This window comes from Rhinopithecus roxellana, chromosome 3 (genome assembly GCF_007565055.1).
Source record: "Rhinopithecus roxellana isolate Shanxi Qingling chromosome 3, ASM756505v1, whole genome shotgun sequence".
Taxonomy (NCBI): Eukaryota; Metazoa; Chordata; class Mammalia; order Primates; family Cercopithecidae; genus Rhinopithecus; species Rhinopithecus roxellana.
In genome coordinates this window covers 40049517-40073699 of record NC_044551.1, presented here as the reverse complement: position 1 = coordinate 40073699, position 24183 = coordinate 40049517, and the positions used below count along the sequence as shown (strand labels likewise).

The 24183-nt window shown below is 42.4% G+C and overlaps 1 protein-coding gene across 4 annotated transcripts in view; it reads left to right on the top strand.

Annotated features, from left to right (window-relative positions):
• Window positions 1–5953: 5953 nt before the first annotated feature.
• The window catches only part of SLC36A1 (solute carrier family 36 member 1), a 54587-nt gene continuing 36357 nt past the window's right edge, over window positions 5954–24183 (top strand). Inside the window, exons 1-2 of one of the 4 annotated variants that reach the window (XM_030927295.1) lie at window positions 5954–6175; window positions 18106–18253. In XM_030927295.1, coding sequence (XP_030783155.1) covers window positions 18111–18253 — 143 coding nt within the window. In that variant the 5' untranslated portion in view covers window positions 5954–6175; window positions 18106–18110. Of the gene's footprint in view, window positions 6356–18105; window positions 18254–24183 lie in introns of those variants that run through there. The other 3 variants (XM_030927297.1, XM_030927296.1, XM_030927298.1) reach the window with 3 other exon arrangements.

The following is a 24183-nucleotide window of genomic DNA, read 5'->3' as shown; positions in this document are numbered from 1 at the left end:
ATAAACCTTTGGAAAGGGGATTTTCAATTTGTATATTTCTATATTGTCTAACTTTTAAGAATATATTAACCTATTACATAATTTTTTACTGAATATCTTAATGGCTTTATTGAAGTATAAATTACATACAATAAACTGCACATATTTAAAGCATGTAACTTGATAAATTTCAACATGTGTATTCACCTGTGAAATTATCACCGCAATCAAGCTGGTGAACAAATTTGTCCCCTCGAAAATTTCCTTATGCCCCTTTATAATTACCCTCTCTCCTGTCCCTCCTCTGCATTCCCAGGCAATGATTGAAGTGTATTTTCTGTTACTCTATATTATTTTGTATTTTCTAGAATATTATATAAATGAAATATTTTTCCTAATGTCTTTTGCTTAGCAGATTTTATGATTTATCCATGTATAATTATTTTGATATTTATCTATTTTGTAGCTGCATTAATAGTTTATTATTTTTTTAGTTGGGTACATAATTTTTGTTTTAAAATTATTTTTCAAATAAATGTTTTTGTGTATATTTAGCATTTACAACATGATGTTATGGGATACATATAGATAGTAAAATCGTAACTATAGTGAAATGAATTGTCATCTCCATCATTTCACATAGCTACCCATTATTTGGGGTTTCTTTTTTTGTGGCAAGAGCAGCTAAAATTTACTCATTTCACAGGAATTTGAAATACAGTGCAATTTTTTAATTTTTAAAAATTTATTTTTAATTGACATAACTATACATATTTATGAGGTACACAGTGATGTATACAATGCACAGTGATTACATCGGGGTAATTAACATATCCATCATCTCAAACACTTATTTCTTTGTGTTCACAACATTCAAAACCCCTCTTCTAGCTATGTGAAAATACATCCTGTATTATTGTTACCTATGCTCATCCTACAGAGCTCTAGAACTGATTCCTAGCTAGCTGTAATTTTGTATCCTTTAACAAATCTCTTCCTATCCTTTCCCTCCACCTGCTCAGCTACTAGCAACCTCTGTTGTCATCTACTAGCAACCTCTGTTGTACTCTTTGTACAGTACAATTGTATAACCTATAGTCCTCATGTTGTCCCTTTGATCTCTAGACTTGGGGATCCTACATATCTGCTACTCTGTATCCTCTCAGCTGCATTTCTCCATTTCCTCCCTCCAACACTCCTGGGCCCTGGTCACCACTGTTTGATTCCCTATCTCTGTGTATTTGACTTGAAAAAAAAGATTCCACATATAAATGAGATCATGCAATATTTTTTCTTTCTCTGTCTGGTTTATTTCACTTAGCATAATGTCCTACAGTTTCATCCATGTTGTGGCAAATGTCAGGACTCCCTTCTTTTTTTAGAAAAATGTTTATATATATACCACAGTTTCTTTATTCATTCTGCTGTCAACAGACACTTAGATTGTTTCTACATCTTGGTTATTGTGAATAAAGCTACAATGAATACAGGAGTGCAGATATCTTTATGGGGTGATGATTTCATTTCTTTGAGTATTTGCCCAGAAAGGGGATTGCTGGGTCAGGTGGTAGTTTTATTTTTAACTTCTTTAGAAACCTTTATACTGTTTTCTATCCCACCAACAGTGTACTAGAATTCCCTTTTCTCGACATCCTCACCAATATTTGTTGTCTTTTGACTTTTTGATAATAGCCAATCTAACATGTATGAGTTGGTATCTAATCATGGTTTTTGATTTGCATCTCCTTGATGATTAATGATGTTGAACACTTTTGCATATACTCGCTGAGCATTTTTATTTCTTCTTTGGAGAAATGTTTATTCAGGTCCTTTGCCCATTTTTAAATTGGGTTGTTTTTCTATTGCTGAGTTATATGAGTTTTTGATAAATTTTGGATATTAAGCCCTTATCAGACATAGGGTTTGCGTATGTTTTCCAATTCATAAGCTGCCTTTACACTTTGTTGATTGCTTCCTTTGCTGTGCAGAAGTTTCTTAGTTTGATGTAGTCCTATTTATTTATTTTTGTTTTTGTAATCTGAGCTTTTGGTCTGATATCCTAAAAAATCATTGCCAAGGCCAATGTCCAGGAGCTTTTCCCCTACGTTCTCTTCTAGGAGTTTTGTAGTTTCAGATCTTACATTTAGGTCTTTTATCCACTTTGAGTTGATTTTTGTGCACAGTGTAAGATAAACATCCAATTTCATTCTTTCTCATATAAAAGTCAGTATTTTCAGCACCATTTATTGAAGACGCTGTCTTTTCCCCACTGTGTTCTCTTGATGCCCTTCTTCAAAATTAGTTGACCATATATGTTTGAATTTATTTCTGGGCTCTCTATTGTGTTCCATTGGTGTATCATATCTGTTTTTGTGCCAGTACTATACTGTTTGGATTACTATATCTTTGCAATATAATTTTGGATCGGGAAGTGTGATGCATCCAGTTTGTTTTTCTTTCTCAGAATTGTCTTGACTATTCAGGGTCTTTTGTGTTCTCATGCAAATTTTAGGATTGTTTCTTATATCTCAGTAAAGAATGCCATTGGGATTTTGATAGGGATTGCATTGACTCTGTATATTGCTTTGGGTAGTATGGACATTTTCACAATGTTAATTGTTCTGTTCCATGTGCATGGGATATCTTTTCATTTATTTGTGTCTTCTTCAATTTATTTAATCATTGTCTTATAGTTTTCAGTGTACATACTATTCATGTCCTTGGTTAAATTATCAAGTATTTTTTAATGCTATCACAAATAAAATTGTTCTCTTAATTTCTTTTTTAGGTAGGTAATTATTTGTGTATAAAAATATTATTGAGTCATATATATATATATATATATATTTTTTTTTTTTTTTTTTTTTTTTTTTTTTTTGAGGCAGAGTCTCGCTCTGTCACCCGGACTGGAGTGCAGTGGCCGGATCTCAGCTCACTGCAAGCTCCGCCTCCCGGGTTTACGCCATTCTCCTGCCTCAGCCTCCCGAGTAGCTGGGACTACAGGCATGCACCACTATGCCAGGCTAACTTTTGTACTTTTGGTAGAGACAGGGTTTCACTGTGTTGGCCAGGCTGGTCTTGAACTCCTGACCTCAGGTGACCCGCTGCCCTGGCCTCCCAAAGTGCTGGGATTACAGACATGAGCCACTGTGCCCAGTCATGTATGTTGATTTTTATGTTCTGGAAATGTACTAAATTCATTAACTTTACAGTTTTTTTTTTATTCTTTGGGGTTTTCTACATATAGGATCATGTCATCTGCAGATAAAGATAATTTTACTTTTTTCTTTCTGATTTGGATGCCTTTCTTTCTTTTGCTCTTTTGACTGATTGCTCTTGCTAGTACTTCTAGTACTATGTTGAATAGAAGTGGTGAGGGTGGGTATCCTTGACTGGTACTGGATCTTGGTGGAAAAGCTTTCAGTTTTTCCGCATTAATTAAAATGTTAACTGTGCGTTTTTCATAAATGACCTTATTATGTTGAGGAATGTTCTTTCTATACCTAAACTATTGAGAGGTTTTTTTTTTTTATTTTTGTCAAGAAGGTATGTTGGAGTGGGGGTTAGGGAAGGAAAGGATGTTGGACTTTGTCAAATGCTGTTACCAGGTCAATTGAGATAACCTCGTGGTTTTCATTTTTCATTCGGTTAATATGATGTATTATATTGCTTGATTAGTGTATGTTAAACTAGCCTTGCATGCCAGGGATAAATCCCACTTGGTCATGCTATATAATTTTTTTGATTGCTATTGAATTCTATTTGCAAATATTTTATTGAGGATTTTTGTACCAACATGCTTTAGCAAAATCAACCAGTTATTTTCTTTTCTTGTGGTGTCTTTCTCTGGCTTAGGTATCAAGGTGATGCTGGCCTCATAAAATGTGTTTGGAAGTATTCCCTCTAGCTCCATTTTTTGGAAGAGTTTAGTAACAAACATTCTTCTTTGAATGTTTGGTAGAAGTCAGCCGTGAAGCCACCTGGTCTTGCTGGGAAGTTTAAACAGAAAACTAGAAAGTCAAATAGTCCCTGTCTCATCTTCAATCTCTTTATTTGTTATTAGTCTGTTCAGGCTTTCCATTTCTTCTTGATTTCAATCTTGGTAGGTTGTATTTTTCTAGGGATTTCTCCATTTCCTCTGGGTCATCCAATTTGTTGGCAAATAATTGTCATGATAGCCCCATATGATTCTTTTTATTGCTGAAGTATCTGTTGTAGTGTCTCCACATTCATTTTTTAATTTTATTAGAGTCTTCTTTTTTTCTTAGACTAGCAAAGGGTATGTCAATTTTATTTTTTCCAAAAAATCAACTCTAGTTTTATTGATTTTGTCTGTTTTTTTTTTTTTTCTGTTGTCTATTTATTTCTGTTCTGCTCTTTATTTCTTCTTTTAACTTTGGGTTTTGTGAGCTCTTCTTTTTCCGGTTTTCTGAGGTGTAATGTTAAACTAATTGCTATCTTTCTTCTTTTTAAATGTAGGCATTTATTGCTATAAACTTCTCTCTTAGAACTACTTTTGCTGCATTCCATAAGCTTTGGTATGTTATGCTTCCATTGTCAATTGTCTGAAAATATTTTTAAAATTTCCCTTTTGATTTCATCTTTGACCCATTGGTTGTTTAGAAGCATGGGACCAGGTGCAGTGGCTCACACCTGTAATCCCAGCACTTTGGGAGGCCGAGGTGGGCAGATCACCTGAGGTCAGGAGTTTGAGACCAGCCTGACCAACATGGTGAAACCTTGTCTCTACTAAAAATACAAAATTAGTGGGCATGGTGGCACACGCCTGTAATCTCAGCCTCCCAAGTAGCTTGAGAATCGCTTGAATCCGGGAGGCAGAGGTTGCAGTGAGCCAAGATTGCACCATTGCACTCCAGACAGGGAAACAAGAGTGCAACTTCATCTCAAAGAAAAAAAAAAAAGAAGAAGCGTGTTGCTTAATTTCCACATATTTGTGAATTTTCCAAGATTCCTCCTGTCATTGATTTCTAGCTTCATATTATTATGATCTGAAAGAATATTAATATGATTTCAATCTTCTTAAATTTAAGGCTTGTTTTTTGGACTAGCATATGGTCTATTCTAGAGAAGTTCCAAGTGTGTTAGAGAAAAAATGTGTATCCTGTTTCTGTTGGATGGAAATTTCTGTATATATCTGTTAGGTTCATTTGGTTTAAAGTGCAATTCAAGTTCATTATTTTCTTATTTTCTCTCTAGTTGCTCTATCCATTGTTGAAAGTGGGATATTGACTTTCCTACTATTATGTTGCTATCTATTTCTCCCTTCATGGCCATTAATATTAGTTATATGTATTTAGGTGCTCCAATTTTGCATGCATATATATTTACAATTGTGTTTTCTTGATGAATCGACCCGTTTATCATTAAACAATGATCTTCTCTGTCTCTTGTGACAGTTTTTGACTTCAAGCCTATTTGTTACATAATTGTTAAAGGAAAAATCTGTAACAGGAGGTAAAAGGAGAAGCCTAGATAATATGATACTGAAATGCTGCCATCCATTTAAAAATGTTACTTTAAAAATTTAAATGTATTAAAAGATAACGTTGCCCTACCCCACAGTTCCATTTCCAGTAGCAACCACAGATGAGAGTTTTTGTATGCTCCTGAAAAATTGACTGGAAGATTTTTTTTTAAAAAATGCATATTTCTTATTATAAAAGCAATACAAACTCATCGAGACGTGTAAAAGAAAATACAGCCAGTGTAAAACTTAGCAATATTTCACAAACCCACAACTCAAGGGACAGTGCTCTTCGACTGGACTCTGTCCCATGCCGCGTTCAGTTCCTACTTGCAGTCCCCAGCTCCCCGGAACACAGTTCTCCCAGCAGTGGCAGTAATAGGTCGCCAGGTGGTGCTGTGGAGCAGAGCTCCGGAGCTCAGTGAGAAAAAAAGGCGCGGCCGCGCAAGGGAGCACGTGACGTAGGACTCTGGCGTGGGCGGTGGGATCACGTGACGAGGCCCGGAAGCTGCTGCCCGGGCAGCAAAGGAGGATGGATAGGGGCTGACACTGAAGCCGGGAAGGGTGGGCTGTGCTGAAGCCAGAGCCGGAGCCTGAGCTGGGGCCGGAACCCGAGCAGTGAGTTCCTCCACTGACGAGCTCCGGCTGGCGGCGCTCGCCGCCTTGGGCAGGACCCACCTCGCCTTCCTGCCGGCGTAGCAGATGCTGCAGGTCAGGCACTGGACCCGCCTGGGCTGCGGGTGCGCGACTCCTCGGTGTCCCCGGGCCGCAGCTGCGGTACGACGCTGGCACCCCTCTGTGAATTGGGCGAATTGTGGAGATCCCTTGTCCCTCGCGCTGTCTCCCTTGACCTCGTGGGGTTGGGATCTCACCGTCCTGTTTGACTGACAGGTGGGGGAAACTGGGGTAGATGGTGAAGACAACCCAAACGACCATCTGGGGCGTCTTTCACGCTTCGCAAAGGGCCCCAGCTGTTTCCAGTAAATGTCTTGCCCGCTGCGGGAGCCCTGCTCGGGACAGGCTAATAATGGGTCTTTGGGTCAGAACTGCAAGGACCCTGGGAAGTCGTCTGGTGCAGCTCCCTCCTAGGACAGTTGGAGAAACTGAGCCCTTACTCCAGGAAGGCGTAAGGGCTTGCCTAAGGTCATCCAGAGAGTTAATCGGAGACCCGCGATTAGAATGCAAATATTCCTAAGCTTCAGCAGCTGTTTGCTTTTCACCACGCTGCCTCCTGCGGGAAACTTGACATATGAAAAGGCACTCCTTTCTGTCCCTTTCTCCTTTTCCTCTCCCTTTTTAGCTATCTGCATTTTCCACCGCTGGGGTTGGATTGGCTCTGGGTGTGGTTCCCTGTTTGTTCATTATTTTTCTGCAAACTCATCCTTCTGTAGGTTTGGTTTCTAACCGTCCTGCATTCTGTGTAAGTCACACCAAAATATGAAATATGAATCGTAGTGTGCTCCTGGGAGGATAGGTGGCTGAGCCGAGGTTGTGGAGAGCCCTAACATTAACTTGAAGAATGTAAAGACCTTTGCTTTATTTTTTCTGTAACTTGTCAGATTTGGGATTGCTTATTTGGATGGATGTTTTGCAGTTATTGGAATTTTGCTGAAGATAGCATCATGGTGCAATGGACAGAACAGAGATTGGGGAATCAGGACGTTTTGTCCTAGCTCAGCCGCTTACCTGGCAATCTTACGTGACTCGTGTTTAGGTTTCTCAGTCTAGACAGTGATGGAATTGAATCCTTAAGGGCACCTTCTGCTGTGATCTGGATGCTGTGCATCCTTCTAGGTTTGGGTTTTTGTTTGTTTTTCAGTAGAGATGCGGTCTCACTATGCTGCCCAGGCTGATCTCAAACTCCTGGGCTCAAGTGATCCTCCCACCTTGGCCTCCCAAAGTATTGGGATTACAGGGGTGTGAGCCAGTGCCACTGACCAGGGTCTGTTTGGTTTTTTATTCAGAGAGATTTTACCCCCTGTGTACACTGAGTATCAGCCTTGCAACAAGACCTAACTGTTGTCTAGGAAGCAGTTGTCTCTGCTTATTCCTCTGATGCCATAAAATCCTCCTTCTCTTTCTTCCTATCACTGTATTATGTCTAAGCTAAATACTAACAACTGAAAATGATTTTTAACTGTCTTTTATTATTTTAAACATGATCAGGGCCCTCTTCTGACTCTTGTCTAGAGCCTCGTTTACAGTAATTAACTTACTTGTACATTTAGAACATGTTTTCTTTAAAGATGTTCTTGAAGTCAAGTAGAAAGGGACACAAAAGGCTCTGTCCTTCACTTTGTGTTTGCCTGGGGATGGAGGCTACGTGCAGCAGAGGCAGTGCTGATAACAGCATTAAGCCTCTCCCTTTGTTTTCTGATGGTATCATTTATATTTGCCTGCTCTGGAGTGCTTGTTTTCCCTTTAAGTCCTGTAGCTGTTCGTTCAGCCTCCTCTTGTGGCAGTTCGAAGTGCTCAGAGCTGTCTCTGTGCCAAAGGCAGTGTAAGAAAAAGGGATTCCATTTATTTTGTAATATTCTGGAGACTACAACTGGGACCAATAGATGAAAGTGCCATAAGGGAAGGGTGTTTGGTAAATGTAAAAACTTTCAAAGAATTAGTGGTCTCCTGTATTAGAATACTGAGCGCAGAGCTCCCTGTCACTGGAGGTAATCGTCTCTGGGCAATTACTTCGGGGATGTTGTAGATGAAGTTAGATTGTTGGGTAGCGGGTTGGACTAGACAAAGTTTTAAGTTTTCTTTCAACTCAAGAGTCTGCGACATTCTAGGACCGGACTTACTAGCATGTCGAGTGGACGGAGCAGACGTCCACTTACTAGCGTGTGGGATGGACGGAGCAGATGTCCACTTACTAGCGTGTAGAGTGGATGGAGCAGATGTCCACTTACTGGCATGTAGAGTGGATGGAGCAGATGTCCACTTACTGGCATGTGGGATGGATGGAGCAGATGTCCACTTACTAGCGTGTAGAGTGGATGGAGCAGATGTCCACTTACTGGCATGTGGGATGGATGGAGCAGATGTCCACTTACTGGCATGTAGAGTGGATGGAGCAGATGTCCACTTACTAGCATGTGGAGTGAATGGAGCAGATGTCCACTTACTAGCATGTGGAGTGAATGGAGCAGATGTCCACTTACTAGCATGTAGAGTGGATGGAGCAGATGTCCACTTACTAGCATGTAGAGTGGATGGAGCAGATGTCCACTTACTAGCATATGGAGTGGATGGAGCAGATGTCCACTTACTAGCATGTAGAGTGGATGGAGCAGATGTCCACTTACTAGCATGTAGAGTGGATGGAGCAGATGTCCACTTACTAGCATGTAGAGTGGATGGAGCAGATGTCCACTTACTAGCATGTAGAGTGAATGGAGCAGATGTCCACTTACTAGCATGTAGAGTGGATGGAGCAGATGTCCACTTACTAGCATGTAGAGTGAATGGAGCAGATGTCCACTTACTAGCATGTGGGATGGACGGAGCAGATGTCCACTTACTAGCATGTGGAGTGAATGGAGCAGATGTCCACTTACTAGCATGTGGGATGGACGGAGCAGACGTCCACTTACTAGCATGTGGAGTGAATGGAGCAGATGTCCACTTACTAGCATGTGGGATGGACGGAGCAGATGTCCACTTACTAGCATGTGGAGTGAATGGAGCAGATGTCCACTTACTAGCATGTGGGATGGACGGAGCAGATGTCCACTTACTAGCATGTGGAGTGAATGGAGCAGATGTCCACTTACTAGCATGTGGGATGGACGGAGCAGACGTCCACTTACTAGCATGTGGAGTGAATGGAGCAGATGTCCACTTACTAGCATGTGGGATGGACGGAGCAGATGTCCACTTACTAGCATGTGGAGTGAATGGAGCAGATGTCCACTTACTAGCATGTGGGATGGACGGAGCAGACGTCCACTTACTAGCATGTGGAGTGAATGGAGCAGACGTCCACTTACTAGCATGTGGAGTGAATGGAGCAGACGTCCACTTACTAGCATGTGGAGTGAATGGAGCAGATGTCCACTTACTAGCATGTGGAGTGAATGGAGCAGATGTCCACTTACTAGCATGTGGGATGGACGGAGCAGATGTCCACTTACTAGCATGTGGAGTGAATGGAGCAGATGTCCACTTACTAGCATGTGGGATGGACGGAGCAGATGTCCACTTACTAGCATGTGGAGTGAATGGAGCAGATGTCCACTTACTGGCATGTAGAGTGGATGGAGCAGATGTCCACTTACTGGCATGTAGAGTGGATAGAGAAGATGTCCACTTACTAGCATGTGGGATGGACGGAGCAGATGTCCACTTACTAGCATGTGGAGTGAATGGAGCAGATGTCCACTTACTGGCATGTAGAGTGGATAGAGAAGATGTCCACTTACTAGCATGTGGGATGGACGGAGCAGATGTCCACTTACTAGCATGTGGAGTGAATGGAGCAGATGTCCACTTACTGGCATGTAGAGTGGATGGAGCAGATGTCCACTTACTGGCATGTAGAGTGGATAGAGCAGACGTCCACTTACTAGCATGTGGGATGGACGGAGCAGATGTCCACTTACTAGCATGTGGAGTGAATGGAGCAGATGTCCACTTACTGGCATGTAGAGTGGATGGAACAGATGTCCACTTACTGGCATGTAGAGTGGATAGAGCAGACGTCCACTTACTAGTATGTGGGATGGACAGAGCAGATGTCCACTTACTAGCATGTGGAGTGACTGGAGCAGATGTCCACTTATTAACATGTAGAGTGGACGGAGCAGATGTCCACTTACTGGCGTGTAGAGTGGATGGAGCAAACGTCTAATTTTGTGATTACTTTGTTTCTATTGATAACCTTGTGTCAGGTAACTATTCTCATGTTAAGTACTCCTGTTTTTTCTTTTTATCACCACCCTCTCTCCTCTAGTGAGTGTCTCAGTTCTTTAAATGCTTGATACCTCTTCAAAGGTCAGATGAGTGAATAGTCTTCTGTTTCTGCTTTTCCTGGCCTGGTGCTGATAACCTGTTCTGAAGTGCATGACTGATTAACACTACTCATACCTAGGCCAGCTTTTCTTTTTCCCGTGGAGGAAACTCACATGGAATCTGTTTATTTCCATCCGGGCCTTCTCTTGTTTCCCATAGAGGAAACTCTCAGTCTGTTTACCTCCACCCAGGCCTTGGAAGAATCCTGTATCTCTCTCCTTTGGCCAGGCCTTACTGTGATGAGCACATAAAGATAGCCTCTACTTAATGGGCATGGGGGCCGATACACGGGGCATTGTAAATAGGCTGAAATAGGAACCACATGGTGCTGCATTTCGGGTTGTTTAAAAATCCCCCAAAACATTTCTCTTGGAAGCCTTGACACCCAGGACCAGTTGTTTTTTACTTATTTTTATTATTTACTTTATTTCATTTTATTTTATTTTGGAGATGAGGTCTCACTATTTTGTCCAGGCTGGTCTTGAACTCCTGAGCTCAAGCAGTCCTCCCCGCTTGGCCTCTCAAAGTACTGGGATTACAAATGTGAGCCACCAGGCCTGGCCCCAGGGCTAGTTCTTAATGACTATCTCTAGTAGGAAGAGCCCCTCTGTGCCTTCCTTTTCAGTGAAGTTAGGAAAACTGTCTGTGGGTTACTGAGATGTTCATGCCACTTAGATCGCCATCTGCAAGATAGGAACCTGGCTCCACAATCCAGTTTTAAATGGAGCCCATACTGCAGACTTTGTTTAGTGAACTTTCTGATTTCCTGTCCTTGAACTTATCTGTAGTGATAATCACAATTGCTATCATTAATGAGATTTTATTGTGTTCCAGACAACATATCTAACATTTATTTATTTTTTCCTCCTATCTATCTTCATAACAATATTGTGATGTAGCTGTTATTAATGATATCTTTCAGATGAGGAGACTGGGGCAAAGGGAGGTGAAGTAACTTGCTCAGAGTCACACTACCAGACTACAAACTCAGGTGCTTTTTATTATGAAGAATACCCACTGCAGACCTAATCCTGCCCCAGGCTCTGAGGCCAGCTTTGTTCACAGGGAGATTTTAAGGAGGGTTTATAATTTAAGGTGTGGTAGAAAGAACACTGGACTGGGATGCTGGTTTGCTAGATTCTCATCTCAAATCTTTGACTACCTGGGCCCTGAATGAGTCAGCCTTTATGTGTGGACCCTGGTTTTCTGACCCCTAAGAAGGAAGCTGGAGCTTGATCTTTTCTAAAGTTATACCTGGCCCTAACATTTAGTGGTCTTCATGGTTGTGAGTAAAAGTGTGCATGTTTGCCTGTTCAGCAGCCGCTTTGTGCAGAACCTGCTGAGGTCAGCAGCTGCCCTGTGCATGTTCTAGCATCAGACTCTTACAGGAAAAAGTCTCAATTTATGGAATGTTCTGCTCTGGTAAGTTGGATGGAATTCTATCCAATGCTGTTTTAAAAACAAATTATGTAGAAGTCAAACCATGTTACTTCCCTCCCTGTAGACCACACGTAGCAGTACAGTCTGTGTCCTTGTTCATGTTTTTAGAATTCCATCGACAGAGAGGAGAAAATACATCTGGGGAATTTGCTGCTGCTCTGAGTTCCAAAGTCCAAACCAATGTAATTGTTTGAGAATAATGGATGACACTTTTAGCTTGCAAACAAGTGGCACCATTGCATGAATTCTGGTAGGAGGTAAGGCCTAGGGTACCTATCATAATAAGATTGTATATTTTTTGTAGTGCTTTATATAAATCTACCTATAATCAAGATGACCTAGGAAGCTAGTTAAAAATAAAACACCTCGTGCCTGTAATCCCATCACTTTGAGAGACTGAGATGGGTGGATCCCTTGAGGTCAAGAGTTTGAGACCAGCCTGGCCAACATGGAGAAACTCCATCTCTACTAAAAATACAAAAAATTATCCGTGCGTGATGGTGGGCACCTGTAATCCCAGCTACTCGGGAGGCTGAGGCAGGAGAATCGCTTGAACCCAGGAGGCAGAGGTTGCAGTAAGCCGAGATCACTGACACTGCAGTCCAGCCAGGGCAACAGAGGGCGACACCATCTCACAAAACAAAACACAACAACAACAACAACAACAACAACAACAACAACAACAACACATAGGTTGGGCGTGGTGGCTCACGCCTGTAATCCCAGCACTTTGGGAGGCCAAGGTGGGTAGACCACCTGAGGTCAGGAGGTTGACACCAGCCTGGCCAACATGATGAAACCCCATCTCTACTAAAAATACAAAAAAATTACCCAGGTGTGGTGGTGCACGCCCGTAATCCCAGCTACTCAGGAGGCTAAGGCAGGAGAATTGCTTGAACCTGGGAGACGGAGGTTGCAGCGAGTCGAGATCTCACCACTGCAATTCCCTGGGCAGCAAGGGTGAAACTCTGTCTCAAATAAATAAATAAAAATAAAATAAAATAAAATGCTCAGGTGGAATCAAGTTGGACTCAGAAATGTATTTTTTTTATTGAAGTATGTTTCATTTTAACCCAATATATCCCAGATATTATTGCAATATATAATCAGTGTAAAGATTATTAATTCATAGGATATTTCACAATTTTTTTGGTACCAGTTCATTGAAATCTAGTGTGTGCACATTTCAGTTTTACCCAACTGTATTTCAAGTGTAAGATAGCTATTTATGGCTAGTGGTTACTGTACTGGATGGTACAACTTTAGAATATGTTACCATCTGTTGAGTCTTAATCCTCCTTTATTTTGAACAAACCCAATCACTAAAAAATTGAAATTGGAATCCTGAAACTTTAGAAGTGAAAGTGTACTTAGAAATCATCTAATGCAATCTTCTCAATTCTGTATCAAAATAAGAAAACAACTTTGGGATTAGAATGACAGCCAGGTTATGTTCTCCTAAGTCCTAAATCCCATGCTGTTAAAATGGGAATATTAGCATTTGAATTTATTAGAAAAATTTCTGGCCTTGCCTTGAAAAAAAATCACTGTAGAATTCCCCTTAAAATTGCCCACTTCTGGAAAATTTAATGCCTGCAAATTTTTATTTTTAAAAATAGAATAACATGTACTTTATTTTTAAAAATAAAAATTCAATTTGCACATACATTTTCCATACTGCATCCATTGCACAAAGTGATTCCACCTGCTCATTTTTAGTGCCAAGTTAAAAATGGCATATTTTGTAGATTGAAGAGCAACTCTTATCTATTTACACAGCTAAAAGGAAAAAGAAGGAAATGTTTTAAGGTTTATACACTTACATTTTTTATTTTTATTTTTTAGCCATCAAACTTGCAGACTTTTCTTACTTAGTTGCTCACTCTTCTGAGTCTAAATATCTGCTGGAGATTTTGACTTTGTGTTCTGTTCATTGTCCTCGAGAATCTGAAGGACAAGCTTGCCTTCAACTCTCACATAGTACAAAACTCATTTGGACAGTTACTAGGTACTATTAAAATTTCCCATAGGGCAGGAACTGGCGATTGCAGCAGTAGACTTGATTATCAGATTTCATCAAAGGGAGCCCAAGGGCAGCGTGGCCATGGATGCCAGCACTCATGGGGATAGACAGAGAGCAGCAGGAGGAGACCTTGGTTTCCAGAAAGAGCCATAGAAAGAACTCCAGGGAGTGGCTGTGCCCACCGTCTGATGCTTGAATCCTTACATAACCACTCTGAGAAAGGACTTTTGCTTGGATTTTTTTTCAGGGATAAGGGAACAGGCTTTCTCCCAGAGTGATCTGCTCTATTTGGAACAGATCTGTCTTTGATAGAAAGTTCTTCCTTACGCCTAGCAAAAAATCAGCCCTCTTGACTCTCCACGTACTGATCCTAGCTCTGCCTGACCTTTGAGGCTCCAAATAACAAGTCTAATCCATGTGACAGCTTTTAAAGACAGGTTGTGTACCCCTCAAGTTGCTAGGTAGAACCTCCTCAGTGCTTTCAACCATTCCTCATTTAGTTGGTTTCCTACCCCTCTTGACCCTAGTTCTGACCCCTGGATATACCACAGTTTGTTGTTATCCCCTTTATAGCATGCTGCCTGGAAGAGAACACATTATCTGGCAATTCTGAGTTGTGTAATATCTACCCATGTGTAACATCTAGCATGCAGAGTGGACAGAGCAGATGTCCACTTACTGGCACATAGAGTGGATGGAGCCGATGTCCACTTACTAGCATGTGGGATGGATGGAGCCGATGTCCACCCGTGATTCTCTCATGTCCTAATGCAACCTAGAATTGTGTTGGTTTATTTGGTATCTCGGATTATATTATTGTCTTCTATTGAGCTTATCATCAACCAGAACTCCCAAGCAGAATTTTTTTTCTTTTTTCAATATGCATGCAGTTGCTAAGCCACATCTTCCATATCCTGCAGGCTTATTGGACCTTCTGTAGATTTCAGCTTCTTCTTGAGCAGTTTTCTTAGCAATATTCTGCAGTGGGTAACTTCAGTTTTTATACACAGCATAAAGAAGGCTCTTTACAGTGTTTGAGATAAATTGAACATCTGTACCAAGTAAGCAACAGAGTGGCTTCTCGGTTGCTAGGGAAGGATTGGGCAATTTATGAGTCCCTGTATTCCATCCTTTCACCTTCAGTAATATATAGGTGTCAACCTAAAGGAAGAAGCTGAGACACAAAATGCAATTTTTAACAGTTTACTTGAACCAAAGTGAGGACAGCTGCCCGGGACACACTTTCAAGTTGCCTGGGGGAGTGCTTCCTTCGACCTTTGTTACCACAGGTTCTTAAAGGCAAAAGCGAACAAGGAGAGGACTGATACAAAGTGATATGACAGGAATTCTCATCAGTTTACAAAAATAGCATGGATTAGTGATGGGCTGTACATTGTTGGACTATAGGGTATGAGTTATGATGTCCAGTGTTAGCATTATATGACTTAGTGATGTCAGTCTAGAACCCACATAGCAAGTGGCTTCAAGAGGTAATTATTTAACTTAAGGCGGGAGAGAGACGTGACTGCTGTCACATTTCAGTGCCTCTCTGGACCTGTAATTTAAAGGGATTCTTCAGATAAAAAGTTTCTTTTCTTTCTCATAAGATTCACTTGGAAGGTTCTATCTTCAGATGCTTTTGGTATGTTGGGACTAGAAATCAGCAGCTTTTTCTTTTTTTCACCAGAGGCAGGGTCTTACTATGGTGCACAGGCTGGTCTTCAACTCCTGGGCCCAAGTGATCCTCCCACCTCGGCCTCCCCAAATGCTGGGATTACAGGTGTGAGATACTGCACTCAGCTGCTGTTTGCATAAATAATTATGTTCATGGACACCTAGAATGTTAGTGCTAGAGGGAGCTGAGAGGTATTTTAGTTTACATCCCGTGCTTTTTGCACATTTGAAAATGGTTCAGAGGTACTAAGCAAACTGTTGACAGAGGCAGGCTTGGCGCCTCGGCCTCCTGATAATGCCTATAAACTGACTTACGAGCTTATGCCTATATAGCAAGAGGTTTCAATGCTGGTGTTAAGATACTTCAGAGATTTTTTTTCTCCCCACCCTCTAATGAGTTTATATGCCCCAGAGCTGGATGGTGTCCTTGAATTCCTCTAGCTTATGAGTAAGTGAAGCTGTCATAGATTTTTAGCCAAGTGGCTCTGGCAGTGAAGCTAGGCAGGATCCTCTCTGGGATTTCCAGGTCCTTTGCTGGCATTTTGCCAGATACTTCCCTTGTGAGATAGCTTGGGGGTCCTTCCTACATTGCAGCTGGTGAGAGAAAATGTGATCTCCCATGGATCTCTCTGGTGCCAGGCTGGGGTGTTTCCAAAGGAGTCCCCTGGGACTGGACCTAAGGGGAGGCTTCTGCGGAGCACCATCCTCTGGCAGGTGGTGCTGGGTGTCAGGGCAGAGTGGGGTGCTGTGACAGCAGTTGGAGATCCTGTCTCCTCTCAGGGTAGCTGAGATAGGGTGCCTAGGCTTAGGGTGGGCATCCAGCCCCATGCCGGAGGACAGTCTCACGGGCAAGCAGCTGTGCCAGTCTGCCAAGTGTCGGGAGGGTTTTTGTCATTTTTAATCTTAATGTACCATTTTGTTGTCACTTGGTTCTCGAAGAGCAGGAAGTTGACTCTTCCCTGTGCTCTAATGCTCTCTCATAGCAACTGGCACTCTATAGAGTAGATGTTTACAGATTCCGACAGGGGTCAGGAGATAACGTTTTCTGCTTGGCACTACCTAGCTGTCATAAGGCAGGTTACTTCATGTTTTAGCATTGATTCTTCATCTTTAAAGTGGGGCTTAGAGTGACCTGTGAAGGCTCATTTAGCAATGGTCTGTAGGATTCTAGGGGCCTACGTCACTCCCAAGATGTGTCCTTATTGTGTATCTTAAAGAAGCCCTTGCTCTTCTCTTTTGTGTAGTATTAATAGTATTTCTGAGTAAATCCACCCAGGGGACAGCACTCTCACCATCCTCCCAACATATTGAAAGGAGAATTTTTTTCTCTCACCATTTTAAAAATGAGCACATCTATAAAAATAAAAAGGAAGAAGGGTTGTGGATGGGAAGTGTTGAGACAAGGGCCAGGGTGAGCACCCTTCAGGTTCCTGGTCTTCCTCTGACCTGCTTTCAGCTGCCATTTCTCGGTACTCAGGTTGGCAGCAAGAAAGGAGTCCCAGGGTCAGGGTATAAGAGTTAATTGGTGGCCTCCAAAGAGTATTGGATCAGCCTGTGGCCACAGCAGGGAGAAAGAGAACGGCACGTGTGGCTCTGGGATTTGGTGGGAGTTTGAGCGGAATTGGATGATCCAGAGGGGATTTCTGTTTTCTTTGTTTTTTTGGTTTTTTTTTGAAATGGGGTTTCACTCATTGTCGCCCAGGCTGGAATGCAGTGGTGCGATCTCGGCTCACCGCAACCTCCGCCTCCCGGTTTCAAGCGATTCTCCTGCCTCAGCCTCCTGAGTAGCTGGGATTACAGGCATGCACCACCACGCCTGGCTAATTTTGTATTTTTAGTAGAGACAGGGTTTCTCCATGTTAGTGAGGCTGGTCTCGAACTCTGGACCTCAGGTGATCCACCCATCTCGGCCTCCCAAAGTGCTGGGGTTACAGGCGTGAGCCACCGCACCTGGCCCAGAGGGGATTTCTTGAGTGAAACGTGTTCTGTATTGAAGGCAGAGGAAAAATAGTATACAATGAGAAATACCCAGATTTCCATCCCCCCACGAGCTTGTGCATATATATATATATATAAAATCGAACTTTTGCGCAAGGTCCAAGAAATTCGCTCAGAGAAAGGAGTCCATAATCCTGACCTACGGAATGGGGAATCCTTCCAGGAAGCACTTCCCTTTCATTTTCGCCCACTCCTCCCGAGCAGTGCCTCACGTCTGCCTTGTCTAGCTGTACTCTGGAAAATTGAGAAATGGATGAGTGTAGCACCGAGTATACCAATGGGAAGGATGGGAGTCAGAAGTCAAGTAAACTCAGCCCGCCCCTGTGTACTTTGCACTTTTCCATTTCCCTGGGTACCAGGCACTTTCATACTTAATCCATAGCGCAGCTGTCATGGTGAGCAACTCTGACAATGACAGCTTCTACCCCAGAGGCCACCCCAGACATGGAGCTAAAGGCTCCAGCTGCGGGAGGTCTTAATGCTGGCCCTGTCTCCCCAGCTGCCATGTCCACGCAGAGACTTCGGAATGAAGACTACCACGACTACAGCTCCACGGACGTGAGCCCTGAGGACAGCCCGTCGGAAGGCCTCAACAACCTCTCCTCCCCGGGCTCCTACCAGCGCTTTGGTCAAAGCAACAGCACAACGTGAGTAGCTGCTACCTTCTCCTCTCCCGGGTGGGATTCGTGTTCCTAAGTCTCCCTTGGACTTATTTTTCCTCCCCAGTTTCATCAGTCCTCCACTTTACAAATGAAGGTCAGCAATGAAGAGATTGGGCTGAGCGACTGCGCTGAGATTTGCCTTCCTGGGCTTCCACTCTCTAGGCAGTTTCGTATTCTTTGTTCCTTTCAGCTGTGTTGGCCCCACAAGGCTGGTGCCAAGTAAGAGCTTGGACTTAAGAAAAGCATCTACAGAGGACATTCTTTTAATTTAGAACTGTGTCATCTGTGCTAGAACCCCAAATAATCTCCAAGCATAATCGGAAGCTTCCTTTGCAAAGTCTTCCCCTGACTTCTGCCTCATCACCAAATCACTATTTGTTTAACTGAAGAAGTGGGAATAGGGAATTAACTCCTGCGCTTAAAAAATTCAGGGTTGATAGGAAAGGAAAGATAGACTTTGCATTCTCCAAAGAGGGCTTACATCTTGTCTCCAGAAACTGGAACCCCAGACTCATCTGGGCTGAGTTTGGCCCTCTTCAGGTCTCACTTTCCCCAAATGTAAGGAAAAATTGAGGACTCCACTGTGAAGCTATGCTGGCTATGTGGGGCTCACCACTTGAATTAGAAAATTCAGAGGAAGTTTTGCTATTCCATTGAGTTTCCCAGCTACTCCTGATCTCAGCAGACCTCTGACATTTCTGTGTCCCAGCATCTCAGCTTTTCCAGCCCTTCCGTTTATTCCTCAAGCTTAGCTATCAGCCTTTCTGTGTGTCCTTGTGGATTGAGTGTGACTTACTGAGAGATCTTTCATGTCCTAGACTTGGGCCATTCCTGATGACTGCCCAAGCAGACCATGGAAGCTTCTCCTGGAGCTCATCACTGGAGAAGCTCCCCCTGCGTGCACTGTCTCCTGGTACAGGGCATTTTCTCTTGTGAACTGGGATGGAACTAGAAGATGTGGTCTGTCTGTATTCCCAGCCCATCACCACTACCAGCTGATTTCTATGCCCCAGGCTGGAAGTACTCAACCAGTCCTCTAAGATTCGGTTTCTGTGGCTTATTTCTCAGGGGTATGTTTTTGTAGATTCCCGATTAGCCTGCAGTGGGAGTTAGCTGGTGGTAGATTGCCTAGAGCACAGCTGGCAGCAGTGTGGATCACCCTGCCCCTCTTTCCTCCAACCTTATCAGCATTGGCAGCCCCCATGCAGAAGCAGCTCCACACACAGCCAATGGCATGTGATGGCTTCCCTTCAGAGGTCATGCTCGTTATCATAAGATACTTTTAAGCTTCCCTCTCTGTAGTTTCCTTTGCAATTTTTGCTCCTTTTTGATCTCAGATATCAACTTGTCTAAGCAATACTTACCAGATGGGATCTGGATTTTTATTTTTAGAGAGACCTCTCTGAAGCTCAAAACCTACCAGCTCGCAACTGTAGGATAGTAGCTCATAGGTTGTGGACATGTGAAAGCTGATGCATGCCTGTTAGCTATTCTGAATATGTCTTTTATCTCTATATCATGTTATAATTAACGACCAATTCAAAATATGTCCTTGTTTCTTGGAAATCGAACAAATCAGAAGATGACTTCCTGAAGCTTGTATTGTGACATTTTCCAGGATACACTTTGTTCCAAGGTTCCCTTCCTGCCCTGATGTTGTGATACAATGTAGGTGACCAGGAAAGCCCATCTGTAGTTGATGGCAGGTATTACAGTCCCATTACAGGTGGTACAAGATAAAGTAATTTGCTAGGGCTTAGAGGACTGGTTGAGTACTTCCAGCCTGGGGCATAGGATCCACGCAAGCATTTATGTAGAAAACATGCTAGGTATGATTAAGGTAGAGGTTGATTTGGAGGACCTTCTTTACCTAAATTAATCTTTTAATATGTAGGAAGTATTAGGGACAAGTTTTTGAGCTGGGTTCCTTTTATATTTCTGTTTTGCCCCACCCTTTTATCTAGTTTGCCAAGGAACAAAATACATGGAAGTACTTCTACACCTACGGCACATATGCATGCACACACCTGGCTCTTCTAGAAGTCAAGGGCTCAGTAAAATTCCCTAGTTAGGGGGTGCAAATAGGAACCCCAAACACTTCCATGAGTTTCATGAGTTATTTCCTTTTTTTTTTTTTGAGACAGGGTCTTGCTGTGTTGTCCAGGCTGGAGTGCAGTGGCACAGTCATGGCTCACTGCAACCTCCATCTCCTGAGCTCAAGTGATCCTCCCACCTTAGCTTCCTAAGTAGCTGGGACTACAGGCATGCACCTGGCTACCTGTTGTATTTTTTTTTTTTTTTTTTTTTGTAGAGATAGGGTTTTGCTATGTTGCCCATTTGGTCTTGAACGCCTGGACTCAAGTGATCCACCTGCCTCAGCCTCCCAAAGTGCTGGGATTATAGGCGTGAGTGCCATGCCCGACCTGTGAGTTATTTCTTAGTGTGTTCAGTGAGGTTATTTACTAACACTTGATGTTGTCAAGCTATTGACTGCTTTGAAGACAGCCTCATTTTATGCTGTTGGGAAAATTTTTCTTCTTGTTGCGCCTCTGAGTTCCATTATATATATCAAGCCTCCGTGCGTCTTCCCCATGCAGACTGAAACCAGCAGACTGAAACTGGCTATCTAAAGGTGAGCTGGAGTAGTCATTTGCACAATGTGGTCTGCACACTTTTTGGACTTCCCAAGACCATTTCAAGAAGTCTATGAGGCTAAAACTATCTTCATAATAATACTAAGATGTTATCTGCCTTTTTACTTGTGGATATTTGCACTTATAATGTAGAAGCAATGGTGGATAAAATTGCACTGTAGAATGAACCAAAGCAGTGGCACCAAATTACACTAGTTGTCATTGTATTTTTTGCTGCCACACATGCGCAAAAAAAAAAAACCCTTTGCACTTAAGAATGTCTTTGATGAAACAGTAGGATTACTAACGTTTAAAAACTTGAGAACCTTCGGTATAGGTCTTTAATATTCTGTGTGGCAAAATGGGAAGTATGCATGAAGTACTTCTGTGAGTACCAAAATATGTTACTTGTCTCAAGGCAAAGACTTTAAGTGATTGTTTGAGTTGTCAACCAAACTTGCTTTTTTTTTTTTTTTCATAGAACTAGAAAGAACAACTAACAAACTGTAGGTCATTCAGACCTGAGTACTTGTAAGACATTTTCTTGAAAATGAAAGAAATCAGCTCATTACCTCAAGGAAAATAATAGACAATACATATCTCTCGCTCAGAATAAAATTCAAACTTTCAAGCAAAATTAGGAAAAAAAAACTTGTATCCAGTGCCATGAGCCTGATAGCCCCTCTACTTGAAGACTTTTCTGATGAGATAAGTGGTGATATTAACAAATGTGACTTTTTGGTATTATTAATCTATAATGAAGATGTTAGAGTTGGAAGATCTGTATAAACTCAACCAAAGTATGATGTTAGGAATTCTGTGTGGGTAAAAGATCCATTGAAAGAGCAAGATCACCAATGGATTTTTCTTTCTTTCTTTTTTTTGAGACAGAATCTTGCTCTGTTGCCCAGGTTGGAGTGCAGTGGCACAATCTTGGCTCACTGCAACCCCTGCCTCCCAGGTTCAAGCGATTCTCCTGCCTCAGCCTCCCAAGTAGCTGGGATTATAGACGGGGCCACCACGCCCAGCTAATTTTTGTAGTTTTAATAGAGACGACGTTTCACTATGTTGGCCAGGCCAGTCTCGAACTCCTGACCTCAGGTGATCCACCCTTCTTGGTCCCCCAAAGTCCTGGGATTACAAATGTGAGCCACTGTGCCCAGACCACATTGCAGGTAACCTCTAAAACATTAACATGTGTTGCATTTTGGAGAAATGTCAAAGAAAAATTGCCATAATTGTCTGGAGGCCATTAAAATACTCCTCCTTTTCCAACTGCATGTCTATGAGAAAATAAACTTTTTTCGTGAATTTCAACAACAACATATAACAGTAGATTCAACGTAGAAGTAGGTAGTCCAGCTGTCTTCTGTTAAGTGAGATACTAAAGAGATTTGGGGGGAAAAAAAAAGACAGTGCCATTCTTATCACATTTTCTTTTTTGGAAAACAGGGTTCTTTTTCATTAAAAAACTATTCGTATTAACATGCAATGAACTTAGTTATTTTTAAATTAAATATTTTAAAATTTTTCTCAGTTTTAATTTTTATTATGGTATAGATCAGCAGATGTAATCCACATCAGCTAAAGCTATTTGGCATCTTCAATGATTTATCAGAGAATAAAGGGGTCCTGAGACCAAAAAGTCTAAGAATGAGTGATGGAGCATGAATGGAAGTACAGAGATTTGCTAGGCTTCTGCCTTCCCTTTTCAGAAAGATAGTCCTCCCTTGTAGTTAAGATTTCACTGTTCTTGAAATTGATTTTGTGCTTTTTACACAGTACTGGGTAATCCCAGCTTGGGGCCATCTATTAAAAATAGTAATTTTGGTCAGTTGCTTGGAGTCCTGGTATTTCAGAGCTGAAGGGATCGTGGAGATCATTTTGTCCTAGTCTGGTTCCCTCACCATACAGATGAGACAGCAGGCCCAGGAAGGGAGGAGAGGAATTGTCATATGAAGGTGATGGCAGAGCTAGGGCGAGGGACCTAGTGTCTCATGCTAGCCAGCTCAGAGGCATTTTGGGGAGGTCTCTGGTAGGTAGGTGGGTTTGATACAGTTCTTACCTTTGCCCTTAAGTGGATTAAACATTTGTCAAGATAGAAATTTACTGAACCCACTGTCTTACAGCCACAGGATACTGATAATGCATTTACTGTAGACACATATAATGCTTAAGCTGTTTCCTCAGGACGTCTTAACCTCTTCTCATGTGGAAGCAAAGTAGTTTCCTTGGTCTCTCTTGAAAAAGATGGGGACAGTAGGAAGATCAGGAGATTTTTTCCCTCAAGGTAAAAGGAGAAAGGTTAAAGTGAAGTTCTTTTCCAGGGGGTGTAGATGGGTCTTATTCATGGCCTATATGAGTAACAAGTGTTACTTGCTTTGAGTTTCTAGTGGATTGCAGATCTGAAGAAATGCATGTAAACATCAGTTTTGAGGGGTTTAGGTTACATGTTCTGTAGAACCACAGACAGTGCCAGGGGCCAAATCCTAAGTGATGTGGGGCAGAAATACTGTATTTGACCTGTTTCCTATCCTTCTGGAGGTAACAATGGATAGAAACTGAAGACATGACCACCACTCTTGTCTTCAGCATAGTAGGAAGACAAGGAACCCCTTGGATGAGTTCCTAGTCCCTGCAGAAAAAAGAGAAACTTCCTGCCTCTGTCCTCACTCTCACCCTAACTCGAATGGCAGCTAAACCCAACTACTCCTTCTGATTCCCATCCCAGGTCTCTCTCGAGGGTGCTGTTCTGAAGCCCTTCTCTTTGCCAGTGGTGTCTTTTTCCCCAGAAGCACATTTACAGTTCCTGCCTGTGCTGCTGGGCTCAGCTCGGGTCTCTTCTGTACAAAGCCTCACCTGCCTCCCTTCTCCCTGCTGTCTGTTCTTGAGTTTTTCTTTGTTTTCCTTTTTTTGAGACGGAGTCTTACTCTGTCACCCGGGCTGGAGTGCAGTGGTGTGATCTTGGCTCACTGCAACCTCCGCCTCCTGGGTTCAAGCAATTCTCCTGCCTCAGCCTCCCAAGTGGCTGTGATTATAGGTGCCTGCCACTACACCCAGCTAATTTTTGGTATTTTTAGTAGAGACGGGGTTTCACCATGTTGGCCAGGCTGGTCTTGAATGCCTGACCTGGTGATCCACCCACCTTGGCCTCCCAAAGTGCTGGGATTACAGCCGTGAGCCACTGCGCCCAGCTGCTGGGTTTTTCTTAAAGACAACAATCTATTTTTGGTGGTGATTAACGTGTTCCCTTATTTTCCCCGAGACATTATTTCTGGAGGC